This window comes from Calidris pugnax, unplaced genomic scaffold, assembly GCF_001431845.1.
Source record: "Calidris pugnax isolate Ruff unplaced genomic scaffold, ASM143184v1 scaffold24, whole genome shotgun sequence".
NCBI lineage: Eukaryota > Metazoa > Chordata > Aves > Charadriiformes > Scolopacidae > Calidris > Calidris pugnax.
The window spans coordinates 1,515,498-1,537,378 of record NW_015090922.1 but is presented as its reverse complement, the minus strand read 5'-3'; the positions used below and the strand labels follow the sequence as shown (position 1 = coordinate 1,537,378).

Sequence of the window (21,881 nt, the reverse complement as noted above, 5' to 3'; positions counted from 1 at the left end):
GCCAGCGACTCCCCCGGGCGCCTCCCGCCCTCCGGCCCAGCCCTCCCCTCCCATCCCATCCCATCCCATCCCGCCGCACACGCACCTCACGCTTCCCCCGTCCCGCCCGGCCGCCCGGCCGCCGCCTCACGGACCTCACGGGCCTCACGTCCTCCTGCAGCCGCCGCGCGCGCCCTCCCGGCCTCCCTCCTCTCCCCCTCATTGGCCGGCGCTTGGCCCCAGCCCTCCTCCTATTGGCGGGGGGCGCGGGGTGCACGGGCTCGGCACGCTGCGGGGAGGCGGTCCCGCGGCGTTAGGGAGGCGGGGCCGGAGGAGTCGTGGCCAATGGGAGAGCGGCGGGGGCGGAGCGCGAGGCCGGGCCTCAGCCGGGGGTGGCCGGGGCGGTAAACAGGCGCGCGAGCTGAGGCGGCGGGCAGCGGAGCTGAGGGGAGCGGAGCTGAGGGGACGGGGCTGTGAGGCGGCGGCGAGGCGGCCAGGTGAGCGTCGCTGTCGCAACAGCGGAGTGAGGACAGGCCGGGCGGTGACAGCTAGGCTAGGCCGGGCCGGGTCGGGTCGGGTGCGCAGCGGCCATAGTAGCGGAAGGGAAGGGGCTGTGGGGAGACCCGGTAGCGCAGCGGGACGGGATGGAGCGGAGCGGTGCGGGAAGGGAAGGGAGGTGGGAGGTGGCGGCGCCGCCGCCGCCGCCGCCGTGGGGAGGACGCCGGTGCCCGGCGCGGAGAGGGGGGCGCGGCTGCCTCACGGCTCCTCAGCCCCCGGGGTCGCTCCGCTCCGGGGCGCCGATCCCCGGTGGTGTGTGTGGGGGGGACGTGTGAGGGGTCCGGCGGGCAATGGCGGCTGCCCCAGCCCCGGCGGGGCTGCACCCGGCTAGAAGCTGGCGAGTGCTGCGGCCTCCTTGCCCTTATTTAGGCTGGAGGAGGCCGCGCTGCCCGGGGCCGTCGAGCAGCGGGGCCGTCGGCCTTTCGGGACCGGTAGCCGGTGAGCAGAGCCGTCCTGTAGCTGCCCCGGTGCACGACCGAGCGGTGCGGGGCTCGCTGCGGCGCCTGTGACCGTGCCCGCTTGCCCAAGGCGGGTGGCGTGTGCGATCCAGGCCTTGTGCAAGGGCTGGATCCGGCCGCGCCGCCGCCTCCTGCAGCCCCGGGGTGACAGCGGGCACCGGGACCGGCCCCTCCTCCTGTGCCGCCGGCTCGGCTCTGCCCTTAGCAGCCCCTCGCCTTCGGAGAGATCGCCGGAGCCGGTTTGGGAGGGTATTCCAGACAGCGTGTTTCTGGTGGGTTGTACCTTCAACCTAAAATTGTTCAGGCCAGAGAGTGGAATCCACTTTTCCACTCCGCGGGGTGTATGTCCTGCCACGGGCATCACAGGAAAATGCAGTCAGTGTCTTCTCCAGTGCTACGTGCTGGCTCTCCAGGCTGCTCCGGATTAGAACTTGGCTTCTCTCTGTCACTGGGACTCATCCGTGCGTCAGGTTGAAGACAGATGTAAAATAAATCTGTTGTCTCTTTTGAGCTCACTTGTGGCTGGAATGGGGGGGGGGGGAAGAAACCATAAGACCCCTGGCTTTGGTAAGGCACCCCAGGAAATAATCTTATTGTGCACAAGCTAACGGGCTTGTAGAGTCTTTGTAACAAAGCGATCAGGAATCAGCAGGGATACTTAGTTTTAAACAGGCACTGGGCAGACTACCTATAAATAACTACAGATAGAAAAGTTTGGCTTGTATAATGTTGCTGTTGTAGTTACTGACCATCCTAGTTTTTGCAGAACTGTATTTTCCCTAATAATGCTATTTCTGGGACCCTAACACACTCATGTCCCACCCAGCAGGAATGTAAGTGGGGAACTTCTCTGCATTCCCCTTGTGCAATGAAAATCCAAACTTTGCAGACAGTGTTATGAATAATAAAGAAGTTAGCAAGCTACTCTTAGAAAAATGAGGCAGGCTTTTTTTTAAAAAAATTATTTACTTAGTGTTTAGGCAAAGAAAAATGTGAGAGGAAATAAGATTCCTCTTTCAATCACCTAAAGTTTTTCTGGAAAGATTTAACCTAACTACTTCCAAACTTTATTTCCTGAATTGCTTGTCTTTAAATTAGATTGCTTCGCTGAACTAGAGTATATTCTTTGAGCATATGCAAAATAATTTTTAGCACTGGTTACAGAAGGATACTGGCCCAAGTCAATAGTAGCTCAGTAAAAGACTTCTGAAAGGATTCCGAAATAGCTCTGAGTTAATGGCTGAAAGCAGATTGGCGTTGGAACAGAACATAGGTGGTCTTGCATTTCTCAACCACACCGTAAGAACTTGTCTCTCTCTCATACATCATCAGAAGGAAAAGTTTAGTGGTGGTTCACATGCTTCCCAGTCTGTTTGCTCTTAGACCGGGAGACTTATTTCTGTATTTTGTACCAGCTTTTTCTTTGCTGTTAGCTAGAAATGACCTTGGTAACCTTGAATAAGATATGCTTAGAGTAAACAGTTGTATGTTGTCCAGTATTACTCAAGAGGGGGGGAAAAAATAGGTGACCTGCTGTGCTTTGACAGTGCCTCCCTTTTAAAAATAAAGCAGTGTGATAAGTAGAAGAAAAGGTCAGAAGATGTGGAGAATTCTCTTACATGTTTACTGTCTGAGTGTTGATCACCTTATTTTGTTGCTGTCAAGGAGAATTCTGTGCTATGCAATGCAGCTCTGGTTATTTCATTTGTGATATTTAGAGCAGGTTAATAATAGCTCATATTGCATCCATGCAGTAAGAACAGAACTTCTTTTGGCTTCTAGCCCTCCAGTAATCCATTTACAGGCATGTAGTGGTCTGTTGTTTCATGCCTTGTTTGTCAGGTTATATTATTTTTTCTGGAAACTGACAAGAGGAACGGTAGCTGAACTCCTGCTTTCTAATTTCCCTCGCATTAAACTGGTTGGTTGGTGACAGAAGGTGGGGATTTTTTTGTAGCTAAAGATTGGTTTGGTTTTGCTGTGTGAGGTTTTTGTTTTTTTTTTTTTAATTGTTCTAACAAGGATGTTAGGGGTGACGTGTCTTGTGATCTTTTATCTGGTATGTCAGTGTGCATGGTATCGCTTGCTTGGTCCAGCTGGCTTGCTAAACACATCTTGGTACTCAGCTTTTGATGCATGAATAAGCATTTCTCTTATTCCTTAAATCTATCTGTACTGATGGGTGAGCAGTCCCGCTTAGGATGGAGGTAGTGAGTCTGAAGTAGTATTCAGGTATCATATCTCCTATGTGTGTGTAGGTCTCCTGGCTTTCTCCCTCTAAAACTGTAAGAAAAGAGTCTGGAAGAGGAGGCTTTTTGCCTTACTGACCTGTGTGTTCTGGGGTAGAGCATCACTAGAAGAGTAGCTCCTCTCTCCACTTGTTTTACTGAAATGCTGCCTGTTCTGTGCGTGCGTGCTTTCCTTCAGTACCTAAAGAAGAAAATCAGTTATTTGCATGTGGAGCCAAAATGCAAGCTAACAGTAAAGCACAGTAGTTTGAGATAGGGGGTTCAGTCAGTGTCTGTTTTAACACTTGAGGTGGGAAAGCTAAATGAAGCATCTTACATTCCAGTTATTCAGTATCTGAAGCATTTTATGTGCTTCTGACAGCATCAGCAATAACACTAGTTGCTCTGAAAAACTTAGCTGTTGATCCATGGAGTTGATTTCCAGAAACTTTACAGTTTTATATGCCTGCTTAAACAAGTCTACACACATATACAGAGTTAAAAAATAAGGGTGTTTTTTTTTTCTCTGGAAACTGCATAAGGCCATGTGTTTTTCCTAAAGACCATGTAGATTCTGCTAGAGCTGGTCCTAGAGCTGTTTTGTGCTGTGCAGGTGATATCTTACGCTTAGAACATTTTCTTACTGTGTTTGTTTTGCCTCTCCAGTTTGTCCTGGTTTTGTCTCTAGATTAGATCTTTATGTGACCCTTTCGTTGCTGTTCATGTCTCCTTTTTAACCAGTTGGACACCTTAGTTTTTCTTGGATGTGCTGAATAAATGTGCTATAAGAGGGCTTGGTCCTCTTATATTCTGAAATGTCACAGCTCTTCTGCTCTCTGAATTGTGCCACTTAGGAGTATTAAATCCTCATCTTAGTTTGTTATGGTCAAAGTGCTTATCAAGAGGGTAATCAGGACTAGGAAAGAGGTGGGAGGAAAAACAGCTGGGGAGCAAGCTACTAGGGAATCAAGTGTTTCTTTTAGAGAACTCTTCTAAAATTGGTAACCCTAGGATTTTATATTGCATAGCAAAGCTTGGTAGAGTGTGGGCATTCGAAAGTTGCTCTGAGAGGTTTGGGATTTTCAAAGGCACTTACCTAAGTTGCCTAAAGCTTTAGCTCTTCTAGTTTGGAAAAACAATATATTTATGTTATAGAATGGGATTTTTACAAAATCTATACGGAGAGAGCATAAATAATTGTAGATTATAGATTCTGCATTAGGTATGAGAGCTTGCAGATTGGGTCTAGTAGTAAGTTATTAGAAATAACAGAGCTCATTACTCTTTCTTACCATAGTGTCAAAGATGCCGCTCTGTATGTTGAGTAGGAATCAACACAAATAAGTTTTCTGAGGACTATGGTGGAGCCGTGATGCAGGAGCTGTACGTTCTGATAGACTGTGCTCCCCTTCAGCTCAGAGATCAATTTGTCTTTTTTGCACATGATCCTCTTCTTGCATCCTGTTTTAACTCCTCTCAGAGGGAGGTTTTGCCCCAGCCAGAAAAAAGCAAGCTCCCATAGCTAGGTCAGTGGTATGTAAGGGGGCTATGAATAGACTAGTATGTGTGGTAAGTTACTAAATTTGAACTTAACCCTGACTTCCAGGGCAAGGTTGAAAGGCAGCTATATAGACATGTGGGCCTGCAGGATCGATAGCGGGAGGCTGCGGTGTTTGACCGGCTGTTCACGGTAACAGGAGGGTTGTGTTCACCACGTGAGCTGAGGATGTGTATATCCCACAAGGATTAATTCTTAATTTGTAAAGTAGTGACTCAAGGCACAGTGTGCGTGGTTCTGTCCTGGTGTATGAATGACAATGAGGCAAGTATCTTCTTACACCTGAGGAAGACAGACATGGTATGGTTACAGAGTGTATCTAGTTTTCCATATTTTTTATAATTAGAAAGGTTGTGACTGGAAACCTCTACTGGTGCAGCATTTAATCAGGTAGATGTGAACTATTAACAATATACTGTTAAGATGGTCAGCAAACTGGCTATAAATCCTTTTTTTTTTTTTTTTTTTTTCTCTGTAGGGGTGGATATTTAAAGGACACTTAGGTACATGCTGTGTACTGTAAGGATCAGTGTATTTGGAGAGAGCTGTGATTCTGTTTGACCCCATCACTGGCCGCTATGTAACTTTGGGTAGATCAGTTATTCTCAGCCCTCTAGAAAATTGGTATCGATCCCCTTTAGGTTTTTGAGATCTATGAATGAAGTGATGTGTGTTTAAATGCGAGAGGAAGGGCTGCTATTTTTCTTAAGAATTTTCTTACTTAATGGTGTTATTTGGGTTTAAAGGAATCTGCACTTGTTTGTGAGGCATAGCTTTTTCTGTTTCCAATTCCCAAATTGGACTCAGTCTGCTTTCAGAAAGTTAAAACTTCCAATGAAAACAATTACAACATAAGAGTGTATGCAAAAAATCCAAACAACCCCAAACCAAACCTGCAAACTCATAACCTCCCTCATTTATAGTTTGTATTTTGGTTCAGAGCACGAGACAGTGGGGACGCTCTGTTGGTTCCCCGTGCAGAGCTGTCTTAACTGGTGAAGTGACTCCCTGGGAGTGTAGATCTGCTCTGGAAACGTGGGGAGGGATGTTTGTAATATCTGTTTTTTCTTGGAGTGCGGCATTTGGATTTGATCAGTGCAGAGCTTTACTATAACCTTCTTATAAATGCTGCTGGTTGGAGTTGTTCCATACGGATGTGGGGGATTTGTCTCTTAAAGCGCTGCTGTGTGTTAACACTGATAGAGGGGTGACTCGGAACTAGTGAACTGTTCTTTTGTGTAGACTTGCCATAAACCTAAATAAAGATGTAAATTCAGCTTGTAGTACTTCTGTTTCTTAAGTATATGCTTCAAATAGTGCATCTGCCTTAATCTCATAGTAATCTGTGTGCTTTGTGGTCATGCTTCATTTTGATTTTTATATATTGTTGTCCTTGTTGCTGGATGAAAGATCCGCATGCATGGGAGAGTAACTTGTGCTGGCAGCTTTTGAGCCATATAGAGGATGCAGTGCAGTGACTTCTAAGCAGTGCCCAATACATAAACAGAAAAACCCCTTGTTTTTTCCTTGTCCGCTCATTCTTTGTCCCTTTCTTCTTAGTAACATATATAATACAAAGATAAGATGTTAGGTATAAATACAATTCTAGATTGAAATATCAGCCCAATGGCCCAAATCTTTTTGTCCTGCAAATGAGATAACTTGAACTTTTTTTGGTCCTCCAATTGCAAATATGTATTTCTCCAGAACTCAAATGAGTGAGCGGTAGCATTAAAAGCAGAGTGATTGAGTTAGATCTACCTCCGTGTGATGGGAAACAACGTGCGCCCGGGACAGAATTTATTAGTGTATTGTGTCAAGGCCTATCAGCAGAGGAAGTAATGAGGGAACGCGCTCTCCCACTACGATCTTAATTGTGAGTGAATTATTTCTAGATCTGTGGCCAGGGTAGAAAGAGGCTCTGTTAATTCCAGGCACGTGGGCTGTGATTACGCTCTTGCATGACCCCAGACATTGTCCAGGAAGCAGTAAATAGAGCCGTTGGTCCAGAGCATTCATTTTGCATTGATGTATCTGTGCCTAAAATAAAGCAGGCTGTGCTTACTTTTAAAGTGTCCAAGCATTCTTTTCACTCTTATGTTGTGTGTTGGGCCATTTATGGGGAAGATTGTTCCTACTTGGTTTTGAACTAGCTGTCATTCGCCAAAAATGACTGCTAAGCCTTCTAAATTTTGGTGGAAAGATGCACTTGCCTGCCAAGCAGCCCGCTTTTATCAGTGCTGTTATAAGGATTAGAGAGAAAACAAGTTCCGCCTGCCCTTCAGAGGTGTTTGTTTTAAATGGCATTGGCAAACTGCTTTGTGCAAGGCTGGTTTTAAAGCAGCTTTCAGAGATTTGCTGAATTCAATTTAAGGTGGCTTGAGTCAAAGCCACAGGGCAGGACTCAAAGATGGGAGTCCTGGTGTAGGTCAGGTTTTGAAGGACATTTCTTTTGGAGCTGTAGGACGTGGGGAGGGAGGAGAATGAAGGATAAGCAAGTTAGATCTTCAGTTCAATGTGAAGGATGATGGCAGATTTCTCCTTTCAAAATGCAACTTGTTCTGTGCCCTGCATGGTTGAAATTTGGGTCAGCTGCAAGGAATCCAGCTAATGAAAATGTCTAGTCAGGGGTCTGGAAATCTAGTATAAAAGGAGCTGGTGGGGAGGTGTGTGATGGAACTGAAAAAGGCCATGAATGAAAAGATAACATGAAAGGGTTGGTATGGCAACACACACAAAAAGAAATGGAAAAATCTGAAAAAGATCACAAGCATTCTTTTCACTCTTATGTTGTGTGTCGAGCCATTTATGGGGAAGATTGTTCCAGTTTTAGCCTGGAGAACAGAAGGTTCAGGGGAGACGTTATCGCTCTCAACTTCCTGAAGGGAGGCTGTAGAGAGGTGGGGGTCAGTCTTTTCACCCAAGTAACGAGTGATAGGACAAGTGATCTAGGACAAGAGGAAACGGCCTCAAGTTGCGCCAAGGAAGGTTTAGGATGGGTATTAGGAAAAATTTCTTCCCTGAAAGGGTTGTCAAACATTGGAACAGGCTGCCCAAGGAAGTGGTTGAGTCGCTCTCCCTGGGAGTATTTAAAAGACCTTTAGGACATGGTTTAGTGGTGGACCTAACAGTGCTGGGTTAATGGTTGGGCTTGATGATCCTGAAGGCCTTTTCCAATCTAAATGATTCTATGATTCTACAGAACAACTTCATGAGTAATACTTTGAAGTTAATCTAGCGCTGGTTTACTGCCACGGAACAAGTGTGCTGAATACCTAATCATCTGTATCTTGTTTGTGGTGTTTATTATTTTTATTTAATACTGTTGCCACACTCACTCTGATAGTGTGGGTGGCTGTAACACTGATTTCAGGGTTATAGTCCTTGTTTAGATACAACCAAGATAACAGTGTTTATGATAATGGATAATAGAAAGGGGGGGGTTCCAGTTTTAGCCTGGAGAACAGAAGGTTCAGGGGAGACGTTATCGCTCTCAACTTCCTGAAGGGAGGCTGTAGAGAGGTGGGGGTCAGTCTTTTCACCCAAGTAACGAGTGATAGGACAAGTGATCTAGGACAAGAGGAAACGGCCTCAAGTTGCGCCAAGGAAGGTTTAGGATGGGTATTAGGAAAAATTTCTTCCCTGAAAGGGTTGTCAAACATTGGAACAGGCTGCCCAAGGAAGTGGTTGAGTCGCTCTCCCTGGGAGTATTTAAAAGACCTTTAGGACATGGTTTAGTGGTGGACCTAACAGTGCTGGGTTAATGGTTGGGCTTGATGATCCTGAAGGCCTTTTCCAATCTAAATGATTCTATGATTCTACAGAACAACTTCATGAGTAATACTTTGAAGTTAATCTAGCGCTGGTTTACTGCCACGGAACAAGTGTGCTGAATACCTAATCATCTGTATCTTGTTTGTGGTGTTTATTATTTTTATTTAATACTGTTGCCACACTCACTCTGATAGTGTGGGTGGCTGTAACACTGATTTCAGGGTTATAGTCCTTGTTTAGATACAACCAAGATAACAGTGTTTATGATAATGGATAATAGAAAGGGGGGGAAGGCATAGAGATGGTTTAAGTTTCCTTTGCAAGTGTGATATTAGGGCTGGACAAGTAGTAAGGCTGATATTTTTCTGCTTTTGTCTTCTTTAAAAGAGAAGTTGAAGATAAGGAAGCTAAAACTATCTAGAGATCTGAGAGGGGGAATATGGGCTACTGTAAAACTGGTGGTTGGTTGTTTGGGTTTTTTTCGTTTTGCTTTTGTTTTTTTAATTATTCAACAGTAGATAGGCTTCTTTCCTGTGCGGATAGCAAACTGTTGATGGTAGAAGTAATTAGCTTACATTGAAAGAGATTGTGTTGTCATGCACAGAAAACTTTAAAAAAATCTTTCTGTATGATTAGAAGTCTCCTTATGTTTAAACTTGGTCAGTTGTATGTATGTATGTGTGTATATACACACATGTATGTGTATATATGAATAAGGTTTTTGGCTATACAAGCATCTGGAAAAAAAGCACCTGGCATCAGAAACTGGTCTGTGTGTCTGCAGGAGCATGTGCTACCATGTGAAAAAGAGGAGGAATGAATGGAGGGTTGTGTTATGAAACGAGTACAAATACAAGAATTTATTTGCTACCTGTTGTGAGGGTTTGTGTTTCTGTCATTGGCCTCCGATCCACGGAGCATCTCGCTGTACTTGCTTAAACCTTCATTCCGGTGGCCTATACGTTGAAGGGAGGAAACACACTGCAGTTAGTCACTTGGGGACAGTAGCATGTGAGGCAGGTGGTCATTGCATGTAGGAACACCCCAGGCATTGATTTAGTTTTGTCATTACAACAGGGTTCAAAATCTGGTGCAATGTCAGGCGGTGGTTTACCTACCAGTGTGGCATCTAACCTGTATGAGCCCCTCTGCCACGTGGACCTCGTCCGGTGTCGGAGGATGACTTGGCTCTAGTCTCCTCATGCTGGACGGTGTGGGTGTTTTCTAGAGATTCATTCAACTGTGGAAAGTTTACTAAAAAGCAAAAGCTGTGACCCTCCCTATTCTTGGAGAATACCTTGTGATTGACACTTGTCAACCCTCTTCAGTCCACATTAGCAGACACTCCAACAGCTTGTGTAGACACAGCCGACTTGTCCATACTCTGTAGGAAGTGCCCTACTTTGCCAGCACTAGATAACAAGTCCTCAGGAGACAAGTCAAGTGTGATATGGACTTTGTACAGTCTGTTTGGAACCACTCCTTAAATCTGTTTTTGATAGAGTTTGCTTTCATTTTTCATGTCTTTTGTCCTTGCTTGTGCTTATTGCTTTTTCTATGGAGAAAAGGGTAATTCTACTAATTCTTAAGGGTTTTTTTTGTCTATGTAATCTTTTCCCTTCATGATTATCCAGCATGTAGTTTCTTCGTGCTTTTCCCCTTCTGCTTGTGATAACCTTGTTAGTCTCTGCTTTCCGTGTCCTCTCCAGGGTAATTAACCAATGTGTCCTGCTAAATGTAGGGTCTATAAAACTAGATAACTTGGGATTTTTTTCCACTTGAGTAAAATGCCTCCAAGTCTCAGTTCAGTTCTCATTGCACTTATTAGCTCCCACCTTCATAATGCTTGATGGGAGGTACAGACGTTACCTGAATGTTTTCTTGCTCCTGATGTCTGTTGCCAAAGGATTAATCATTATAGTATAGTTAGTTTTGTTTCCGCTGCTTTTTCCTGACTCTGCTTTGTTAAAGGCGAGGGGTTGGTGTACAAAAGATGAAGAACTGGATAGAATTCTGTTAAAATGCAGGAGTATGGTCTTATTTCTGAAAATATGTTCTTCCTTCTCAGGCTTTATTTCTTGGTGAGACTAATTGGGTTTATTGGTCTCATTGGGGGTCACAGTGTGAAAGTCATAAGGATATTGCCAGCAGTGTGCCCAGTGCTGTCTTTTATAGCTGACTTTTATAGTCAGGGGCAATTAGGTCCTCTTTGCTTGTTGATATGTTTAGCAATGGGAGGTTGAGTGTGCATTGTGCAATGTATGTTTTCCATTTGTGGTTGCATTAGCTTCCGTGAAATTTGGTTGGAAGACTTATTTTTTTAAAATGCCCATTTAGCATATCATAACTGCCTCTTCAAGATAAATCCTTCAGCTGTTTTGGGGTGAAAAGAGGATATGGTTTTGGTATCGTTGGTTAGAAAGAATCCATGTTAAAAGTGGATGTTTGTGGGTGTTGTCCAAGTGTATACTGATCTATATTATAGCATTACCTTTTGTCACCCTTCTTGGGAGGGGGAGAATGAACTTTCTGCATTCAAGCTTTCCAGTGCTTCTAATACTTCAGACTAAAAAAAAATGACTTATTTCTTAGTGGCAACCTTTGAATGGTCTTATTTCAGCTGGGACAGTAGCATGTTGTTGATTGGTTTCTTTGCCCGGCTCTGAATTGCAGGGACTGCCTGGAAATGCTTTGAGTGGGATCTACATGGAAATTTCCAGTGTGAAGATGTGTGTGTGGGGAAAACACCTCGTGTTTACACAGTACACTTCCTTACCTGACAGGCAGCTTTCAAGTTTAACAGTGCATTACACAATGTTAAAACCAACCCTAGTTGTTGAACTCTGGAAAGATTAAGATGTAACATTTAGAACAGGACTGAAGCATATGGATAGGTCTTGTAAAGATAACTGCAGAGTAATGACCTGAGTAGGTGATATTTTTATTTTTACAGGCAACCCATTAAGCTCAGATTTGTTGCGAACACTTGACTGTCCTTCTAATAACCACACTTAAAGCATGTAATGTATAGTACTCACTTTTTGGCTACAGTGGTTGTTCCTGATTCTGATCAGAGATTAGCAGTAGCTGAACAAATACTCCAGTAATTGGCGTTTACCTTGCACTTGCATAATAGGTGTTTCAGAAATTCAGCTGCAGTAATCCATGCATCTCCTGTGTGAGTGCAGAAAAATACTTATCCAGAACTTTAGCTGTAGGAGTCCATCCTCCTCCTTTGTGACTGATGGAGCAGACGTGTTTGTGAGACAGGCTTTGTGTTTCCTGAGGAGGCGACTGGGTCCACTTGCTTGTGGTCTGCAGCAGGGTGTAATGCTGTGTGTGGTGTTGACTCCAGATCATCAGAACAGAGGATGGTCTATGGTTAAGGTCGAACCTTAGGCAGCATCTTGTGCCAACTGCGTGCCTCTGTCTTCTGAGTCAGTAAAGGTGGAAGGACATGCAACTCAGCCAGCCCTGGAACTGTGACTCTGACTGTGCTTTAAAGATGGGGGAGATGTGTGAAATAAACAGGTGAAAATCTCCTCTGCAGAATAGTTTTGGCACCCCAGCTGTTCCTGATTTTCTTTTATGTGAACCCCAGTGATGTAGGAGAGCCAGTGTCCTGAGCCTGAGCTTAGTTCTAGGCTGAGACAAAGGAGTTCGTGGAATTTGTTCTTCTGAGACACGCTCCATCTTGTACCCTGCAGTGCCTGGTTTGTATTTGAAGACACTGAAATTGCACAAACCGTTATAAAGCTGACATGGGGTGCCCCTTGAACAGGAAGGGGGAATTGAGTCCAAAATTTAGCACTGTAGTGCAGTATTGTGCAAATGCTGTGGTAGGTGGGTGTTCCGAGTGTACTTAAGTTTCCAATTAAAAGGGGCAGTGAGCTAGAAGCTGGGGGCTGAGTAGACTGCCCTTGGAGGACAGGCAAAGCTTCCTTGTTGGTGGGGGAGTGAAGAAATTTGGCTATGTAAAATGAGCAGACATAGCCCCAGGGCAGGAATGGGATGTGACAGTTGTCAGTGCACTTCATCCATGCTATCGGGCACTGCGAATATCTTCCAGGACCTGATAATAATTAAAGGTCAAATGATAATGCCTTTAATCCTTTTTAAACATTTGGAAGGAATTGAGACCATCTTTGCAGTGTTACTGACGTTTACCTGTCTTTGCTTCCCCTGGTCAATGGTAACTCAAATATTGTGTGGAGTCCTGGGACGTTATCCTAACTCATGAACGGTCAGAAGGAGAGTTCTTACTTTGAGTTCCAGCTAATTGGCTGTCTGCTATCTGAGCTGCAGACAAGTTCCCACAATGGCTGGTTGCCAAAGTGGAAGGAGATTGTCTAAGGTAGCCACTGGCTGTTAGGTGACATGAAACTGGTTGCAAACTTGTTCCTTGACCTCTTTTTTTTTTTGTTGTTGTTTGTTTGTTCTTTCTTTTTTTCACTTTCAGCACGGAAACAGATCAGTCATGGCGGGCGATGCCATCATGGTCATGAGAGGCTTGACAAAGCTTAGTAAAGCAGTGATAGAAACTCAAGCAGGACAGCTTCGGCAGGTTCTCCTTGGGGGCGATGCAGTTACCATTGCAAGGACTCTCCAGGCCACTGCTGAAGAACAGTTCAGTTCTGCCTTGGGGAAAATGCAGGTAAGAAAACTCCTTGTGCACAGTCTGGTCTGATGTTTTGCTTTTCCTCCAGCTGAGATTTGGTTTTGGTTTGAGGGTGGCCAGAAACTTCCATTGTGAACTAGAACCGAGCCCTGAAGTGCTGGGTTGATAATGTAGATGTTGCAATACTCTGGGAATTCTCCAGGATTTCTGTGGTGTGCAGTGGGTGCTTGGACAGGAAAGGGAGGGAATGGTACTGCGGAGTGTTGCTGTTTCCATTACCAAGTGTTTAAGACATGCTGAAAATAAAGTGAGCTTTCCTTGCCTCAAAGACCAAGCTCTTGCTAAGCTTGGCCAGCAGCTTTGTTATTTAAAGTTTCCTTCAAACTTCAGTCATTGATTTCCTCTCCTTTGATGAAGTGAACGAACTCTTTTAGAGTGAATTGGATTTATCTCGGTTCTTCTTCCTTTCTTTACAGAATTGGTGCATGAGAGATTTTTCAGAGTGGGTCAGGTGTTTGCAGGTTCATCACTTGCAGTCCAGGCTGGATTTTCAGAACTGACTTTCAAATGAGCAACATAAAATCCAGAATACCAGAATATATTTTTTTAAGTGTTTCGGTTCTTCTTCCTTTCTTTACAGAATTGGTGCATGAGAGATTTTTCAGAGTGGGTCAGGTGTTTGCAGGTTCATCACTTGCAGTCCAGGCTGGATTTTCAGAACTGACTTTCAAATGAGCAACATAAAATCCAGAATACCAGAATATATTTTTTTAAATTTTTTTTTAAAGCAGCAGCTTGACATGGGGATGGATTTATAAGAGCTTCACATTTGCAGTGTTGCCATTTCTTGAAAACAAACTTCTCTAAATCAAAACAAGTCCTTCTCAGATTGTGTAGCTCAGATCACGTTTTGAAGCAGAAACTTACGAGTGAGGCTTTGACATTTTTTATGCAATAAGCTTAGACCATCACAGCAGTCTCCTATAGCTTCAGTCCTAGAATCTGGGCCCGTGTTTCCCTGAGTCTATATGAGCTTGCCATAGAAATGCCCTCAGTGTGTCTGCTTATGGATATAGTGCTTTGTCTTGCCTTTGGATCCCAGGAGAGAGAGATTGTGTTCTCCTGTTTCTGTGCACGTTTCTCTGCCCAGGAGGGTCCCACAAACACACCTGCAGGACACTGGCACGAGAAGCTGCTGCTAAAGCAGGGCTCTGTAAGAAATCTGCAGTCTGGAGCTATGACACTTTCCTGTTTTGAAGAGAGGAAAGCTTTTATGTTAAGTGACTCCATTTCACTTCTCTTGGTGGTGTGGCACTGGTTTGGCTGTCCGACGTGCTTTTTAAAATTCAAGCATGGAAGTAGAGGGACCTTGTTGCTCGAAATCATCAGTCAGTATTGTGGCCACAGTCCCCATCTGTAAACAGATTCCTCCCAAGGTTCGGAATAGCATGAGATCTGCTGAATAACAGGAAAGACCATGTTCTGTTTTTTCGGTAAGGAGGGGAAATGTAATTAGTGTTTAGGAAAGAGCCTAAAATACTCTGCCTGCTTGCCTGACCACAGCAGGATTCAAAGTCCTGTTGACTGGCTGTTATAGTCATCAGTTCTCCATGGTATTGCTGCTATTTAGACAGGTAACTAGAATATGTCGAGTAGCAATTACATAAGAGATAATGCTCTGCTGCTGACTTTTTTTTTCTTTTTTTTTTTTTTCTTTTTCCCCCTACATCAAAAAGTGGTGGGAAATATCTGAAGTTAGTGGGGCAACTCTTACAGGTCAGGACAGAGCAGAAAAGACTTGCTTTGAGTGTTGCTCTGTCTGGTGCTGCTATCCATGCTTCAAGAACAGAATTTTTACGTACTTTGGGGTGACAGCAAACCTTGCCATAGGTATCTGGTATTGCTTCGGGTAACTTTGGCTTGAAAGTGCTAAAACTGCACAATTAGGGACAGCATGGGAGGAGGGAGCAGGGTAGGGGTAAGAACTGAATAGTATGAGGTTTAGCTTTTTATTGTCCCTCCTAAGTATATCTTGGGTAATATTGTAGCTCCCATCACCTGTTACTTTGAGCAGTGTATTGCTTCTAGTGAACTCCACAATTAGTGATGCTTCGTGGCAGCGTGTGGAGAACCAGGCCTCTTTGGTTACAGGTATTTGAGAAGCTGTTAATGAATTTGTCCCATCAGTGGGGTTGAAAGACCACCCATCCCTGGCATTTGGTTACAGGTATTTGAGAAGCTGTTAATGAATTTGTCCCATCAGTGGGGTTGAAAGACCACCAGGGATCCCATCCCTGGCGTCCTCAGTATATCTGCCTTTTTTCTGTCTCTTACTGTGAATGTCTGCAGTGCCAGAGTCTCCAGAAATTACTTACTGTGGAGACAGGACAGCTTAGCTACGTGTCCATCCCTGAGGACCATGGGTGGGTAGGGAGCAGGTTTTAAGTCCTTTTCCTAAAAGTGTTTCTATTATTGTTTGCAGGAACTAGGCAAACAGCAGGAGAACCTAACTGATCTCAGTGAGGATTTTGGGAAAGACTATGATTTCTCAGCTCGAGAGCAATCAGATGCTGCAATGGACTTCTCCACTGGCCCTGGCAAGCCTCACGAACGCAGCGGTGAAGGCCCTGCTTACTCTTACACCACAAATGGACCTTTTAAAAGTGTTGGTGAGACTGGTGATTCCGGCCTGGGTCAGAAGCCTTTCCCTCCAAAAATGGATGCAAGGTTATTTGGAGGATTTAGGGACCCTGGAAATCCTTTTGCTGCTGCTTTTGGACAAAATAGGGCTTTTCACCAAGACCATTCCTCTGTTAGTGGATTAACAGCGGAAGATATTGATAAAGCCAGACAGGCTAAAACAGGTTCAGAGCAGAAACCCTACAAACAGATGGTATGTTTGTTGTTTTTTTTTTTTTAATTAATGATTCTTAGTGCCATGGAGAAACCCTACAAACAGATGGTATGTTTGTTGTTTTTTTTTTTTTCATTAATGATTCTTAGTGCCATGATTTCTATACTGGATTGTCCTTACTCACCTTCTCCTGTGTTTCTCATTTCTTCCTCTTCTGCTATTCCCTTTTGTGGAGGCAAAAGAGGGAAGTGTTGGTGTTCCATAACTCTGATCTCAGTGATATTTCTGTCAATGACTTTTCAGGCTCTCCTTTTACACCCGCCCCCTCTGTATCAGATATTTTGATATGAGAGAATGTTTAAAAAGTATACATAGGGTTAGACTTCAGTCTTATATTATCAGGAGTTCTTTCATTCACTGGACTATGGCTTATGATGCATGTGACATTAATGAAGGGTCTGTATTTCACCCTAGTTTTTGGGGTGAAATGCTGAGCAGGTGTGGGCAGCTGTATAATACGAAGGTTTGAAGACTGAGCTAAAGAGTCTGGCTTCTCCTTAAGGGCCCTGTTCCCTTTAGTGAGTTGTTTTGGTATTTTCTATCTTTCCCACCCTCTTGTCCACTCCTCTGCTTAGTGTACATTTCAGTTCACGCTGTGTCTGTTCTGTAGTGTGTTGACTTGAAAATCTCAATATATATGAGGCTCAGTGTTCATGAAAAGCTTTCTTTAGCACAGAGCTGAAGTGCTTTCAGAGTTGTGCTCTGAATTTGCAACTATCTGACCATATGCTCAGTTCACTCATGGATTTCTTTTTGTTTTGTTTTCCTTTCCACCTCTTTCTGCTGCAGCTCAGCGAGCGGGCCCGGGAGAGGAAGGTTCCTGTCACAAGGATCGGACGGCTCGCCAACTTTGGAGGTGAGTTTGCACACCCACGTTTGCCCCGTCACAACACTTGCAAGTATAGATTAATGCTTTGCCGTGGCAGTGCTCCTGCTGAAGCATCAGTTGGTTCTATTTTCTGGTTAAGCTTGCTAATAGGAAAGTGCTTTCCCGCACACAGCTTAGGTCAGAGCTTGATTTGGAGCTTTCTGACCTTGAGTCAGAATGAAGTTATACTTGGAATCCTGTCTTCTGTCACCCTTTTATCTTATCTAACTGCTGCTGTGATAGTATGGCAAAGAAAAAAGCTTCCTAAACAGACCTTTCGGATCCATTCAGCAAATTACCAGTAAACAAGAACTACAGAGCTGGCATGGGTTTTCATTTGTCTTAAGACAGCAATCTGATAGATTCCTGGAGCTTAGTTTTCATATATCTGTTCTGAAATAGGGACAAAAAAAGAAAACCACTCTTAAGAGGGTAGGGCAGATGATTTGGGAGTGCAGAGTAGAACTGCAGATCCTCATGGTAACACGTAGTGAACTGGGCTGTTTTAATGAGGGAGAGAGTGAGGTGCAGGTTCTTCTCCAGTCTGTACAAATACCCTGGTCCTGCGCGTGGGATTTCACTTTATTGAGGAAACTCTCCTTCTGGTTATCACAATATGCTGTTACTGTCAAGCATAGACAGCTGGAGCAGCTGTTATATTAAGTACTTTTTTCCCAAACTTATCCTTGCTCCTTCTCTTAACAGTGGTTAAATATAAAACATACCCTTCTGGTATTGATTGTTGAGGGTGGGGAGATGATAATAGTCAAGGTTTGGTTTACTTAACCATTGCTTAGAAACCTTTTTCTCCAAGGAAGGATGTAAAGTCTGAGCTTGTAAGATCAAGCAAGCTGAAGCCAATGTGAATTTTATTTGCAGAATGGGACTTACTATGTTAAAAAGCAGCTAAATATCTTCAGTAGTATTAACAGATGGTGCTTATCTACTGTCTTACAGCCAAAACCATCAAAGGACTTTTTTTCTTTTTTGTGTCTGACTGTAGTGTTTTGAGATGCCAGTAGCTTATCTCAGTGGTGAACAGTGTCTCCCAAGTAGCATATTAGGCCCTTGTGGCTCTTGTGCCCCTCTTCCACAGAATTTGATAGAGAATCACACATGCAAAGTAGACATCATTGTGTTACAGATCTCAGAAGAAAGAAAAATAGCCTGTCAAATATAATTCACATCAACTATTATATTAAAAAAATCCCAAACAATTATTCTTCCTCTGCGTGTCTCTCTGCCAGAATAATATGCACACTAGGAGGAGTTGGGGGCCAGAGGTTGATTCTATGCAATGCAGGAATAAGCAGCAAGGGAGTTTTATGATATTAAAAGGTTTTAATGCTGGTCACTTCTTTTTAACCCTGTAGTTCATCACAGGCACTCTGGCTTCTCAGCGTGCTTAGCATTGCTGAAAGGGAAGCAGGATTCATGATCTGCTTTTTGGAGTAACAAGGCGTCACTGTAAAACTAACTGGGCTTCTTTATTTTTAAGCCCTAGCAGCACACAGATCTCTGTTGTAATCCAGCCTTGATTTTTATGGAAAGTGTCACAGCACTTTTAGCTGTCATCTTCCGAATTTGTCTGAAGCTGCTTGCCGACAGCTGGTGGATGTGAAGTGGCAGATGACCAAATTTTCTGTGAACTTTGAGTTCCAGTACTGTCGCTGGATGCTCCGGCTCTTGGCACTCCAGGCTGTTGCATGAGGAAAGGCTGACTCATGCTTCAATGCAAAATATAACTAACTACCTGTCTTCTCCTAACCTCAGGTTAAAAAACAAAACAAAAAATCCTCACCAAACCAAAACCACAAAGGGAGAGTAAGAAAATAAGCAGCATCTCCAGGCATATCTGTGTGTCATCTATTTTTTGGTCTCGCCCTTCTCCTCCAGTTTTCTGTTTTTCATGATTTAAATTGCTGGTAAGACAGAGCTCTTGCTTCCAGACTGATTTTTGGAGGGAAGGTTGTGTTGTAAAAATGGTGGTCAGATTCTCCAGTCTCTTGTTTTGCATCCATTGCTTACCTTTCCCTCTGGAATTTTCCTTGCAACAGCAAAGAGAAATGCCACTGTCAGTGTGTTGGCTAACAAACAACACTCACTGGCCATCCTTTCTGAGCATTAATCTCAGGAGTGATGGAAGAGGTAATGTGTGCAATTTTTAACACCACCTGCAAGCTGAGGAGTGAAGCTGATGGAGGGAGCCTCATGAGCGCACAGGAGGCAGTTTCCAACTGAGATGAGAATTGATTTTTGCTTACCAGAGATCTAACCTAACTTTATTATTTTGGTTTTTTTAGTGAAGGCAAGATAAGCTTGAAGTAAACTAAGAGTTTCAAAGCCCAGTGATAGGTCATTTGGAAGTTCCCTGTGCCTGCACAGTGTGGTCTCTCTCATGCGCTTCCTTGTCTTGCCTTTTCAGAAACAAGATGTGGGATGATTTAATGAGGGTCTTCAATTACATTATTGGTTTTTGGGAGCCCCTAACAGCTGGAAGGAGTCCTTTTGCCATGGATGTCACTGTTAACCTGTGGAATAGTAGTGACCCAGCTCTGTCCTTGCTTCCTAGGACATTCCAATGGTTAGAATTAAATAGGGGATAGAAGGGTAGGGACATGATTATTTCTTGCTCTACCAGCTGCCTCTTCGCATTGCGCGTAAAATAATTAAGGGCAGGAGGGTGCTCCATATCCATGAGGGAGTAAAGCTTAGAGCAGGTGAGCTTTTTGTGCACGATTTGTTTCTTGTGTGCTTTGGGGTGCCAGCTTCATTTGAAGACTCCAGGAAGTCACTGTGGGAAATACAATGGTTGAGGTGGATTCTTTCCCTACCACCTCCACACCAGTCAAACTAGCATTTGACTCTGACTCTTCTTGGTGGTATAAAACCAATTTTTTTTCATAATTTCCATATTAGAAGATTGTCATTTTAGACTTGAAGAAGATGGAAGGATGTTGAGTAGGTCAAAAACAGAGTTCATGTAACTATTCCTGGGGTTCAGATAGCTGAATTTCCATGGTATTGACATGATCCCATTCACGCTTGAATCATTCCTCCTCCTGCCTTCGTGTGCTTTTTGTTGTCCCCCCAGTGTTATAGGGAATGTTGATCTCTCAGCCGTGGTGTCAGGACACTCTGATATCAGGGGGGTGATGGGCAAATTAGTAACAGGAGACAGAAACACTTGGCCTGCAGAGTTTGCCTGGCTTCTCACCTCTTGCTGTAAAGATTGGAGATTACTTTCTCCAATGCTTGCATGTAATACTGAGCTAATGTTTCTCTGAGGCACAAGGTCCTCTACTGAGCTTTTTTGTCCTTCGTATGTATTTTTGTTTGCTTCTTGCAGCAGCTGGAGTGACTGCTTGTAGCTGTATTTATAGTACTAAATATCATCCTTGATTTTTTTATTTTATTTTTTCTTCTCAAGGTTGGAATTGGTAAAACAGATTTTTTTTTTTGCAGTTTTTTGCTCCGTGCTTGTTTTGTAGCCTGATTGGGTCATCAGTTCCACCCACACAGTTTGTTTGATCTTTTCTTTATTTCCATTCTCTCTTCCTTGCATCATTTGATTTTTCTAAGCAGTTTCTGTCTCCCTTAATCATATTTCTGGTTTGTAAGTTTGTTATTTTAATGATATAATAAGATCCTTTTGCAATAAAGAAAATTCAGGAAGCTTCTAGTGAAGTCTAGATCTAATATGATTGTAGCAATTTTGCAAAGAAAATAAAGCTAACCTCTTTTGAGGTATCTTATTAACCTATCTACAGGACTGACAGCCACAGGATTCAGATTATCACGTTGAGTTACAAGTGAGTGTGGGTTTCTTCTGGTGAGCATTTAAGGCTCAGAAAGCTAGTGGAAATCGATGCCCAGCTGTCTGCAGTTTGCAACGTGTTCTGGGTGGTGTCTGACATGACCGAAACCAGGGCCCAAGTTGCTCCAGGAGAGAGTCTTGCCCACCCCTGTGCTTGTCAGGCCGAGCAGAGCCCATTCAGTCTCCTCTTTGTTTTGTTGTGCCAGTTGCTGAGCAAGAGGATTCTTCCTGAAGAAAACTGAGTCCAGATCATCTCTTGATGGGCTTGGTTTGAAGTGTAACGGGTGCTGGAGACGTCTGGAAAATGTCTGAAGAGGCACTCTGCTGGTATAAAACCAAGTGGTGTTTTGCAGGCCTGAAATAATCCGCCTGCATGAAGTGCAAAACGCAGGAGTGTGTCTTTCTAGAGGTGCTTGGGGATGTTATTTTCCGAGCTGCTGAACCGTGGCTGTTTAGTGATGCTGAAAATTGTCCCCAGATGATTAATCTTGGAAGAAATACTCATCTTGCAGACAAGGAAAAGGAAGGATGTCAGGAGTGACTTGTGCAAGATTGGTAGACTTCGTGGCTCAGAGGAGGAGATTTTTCTGCAGCCTGCAGGTTCTTTGGAGGGATGACTCTTTCCTGGGAACAGGTGAAATAAGTGCTGTGGCTCTGAACCCTCCTGTCTAGTACTTGCTTTCTGGAAGACTTGCAGTCTGGAAGGTGAGGAAGGGTGGTTTTCCATGCTGGTTTTTGTCAGGTGAGTTGTGTGTGCTCCAAATGCCACAGTGAATGAAATACAAGTTAATAAAGGAGAAGGTAATACCTTCCAGAAGTTCAGGATCCAAATGGTCCCTAGTACTGCTGCTAGTGGATGGAGTTATAGCCATGAGGAATATAGGCCATTATTTAATTCCCTAATTTCATAGTTCTTTTAATAATAGCTTGGTAGGAACAAAGGAGTGAAGTGAGCAACTGAGACTTCGGAGAAGTGGCAGCTTTTTCTAAGCCCTGGATGTTCAGGGAAAAGACTAAGTTTTGGCTTTGCTGTCCCAAAGTGCCTCAAGAAAGGCTTGGGGGTGCTTGGAAAATGTGCCCTAAGTACTGTTGGTGGTGTGGGAGTAAGG

General features: G+C 44.0%; 1 protein-coding gene and 1 long non-coding RNA gene across 4 annotated transcripts in view; one reads left to right on the top strand and one right to left on the bottom strand.

Moving 5' to 3' along the window:
* The window catches only part of LOC106893154, a 17,705-nt gene extending 17,518 nt beyond the window's left edge, over positions 1-187 (bottom strand). The window contains exon 1 of the long non-coding RNA XR_001413006.1: positions 86-187. This is a non-coding gene — a long non-coding RNA (uncharacterized LOC106893154). The remainder of the gene's footprint in view (positions 1-85) is intronic.
* A 189-nt stretch (positions 188-376) lies between these two features.
* The window catches only part of ADCK3 (aarF domain containing kinase 3), a 54,841-nt gene continuing 33,336 nt past the window's right edge, over positions 377-21,881 (top strand). For all 3 annotated transcript variants that reach the window (XM_014951169.1, XM_014951168.1, XM_014951170.1), the window contains exons 1-4: positions 377-476; positions 13,015-13,209; positions 15,656-16,066; positions 16,877-16,943. In XM_014951169.1, the coding sequence (XP_014806655.1) occupies positions 13,033-13,209; positions 15,656-16,066; positions 16,877-16,943 (655 nt within the window). In that variant the 5' untranslated portion in view covers positions 377-476; positions 13,015-13,032. The remainder of the gene's footprint in view (positions 477-13,014; positions 13,210-15,655; positions 16,067-16,876; positions 16,944-21,881) is intronic.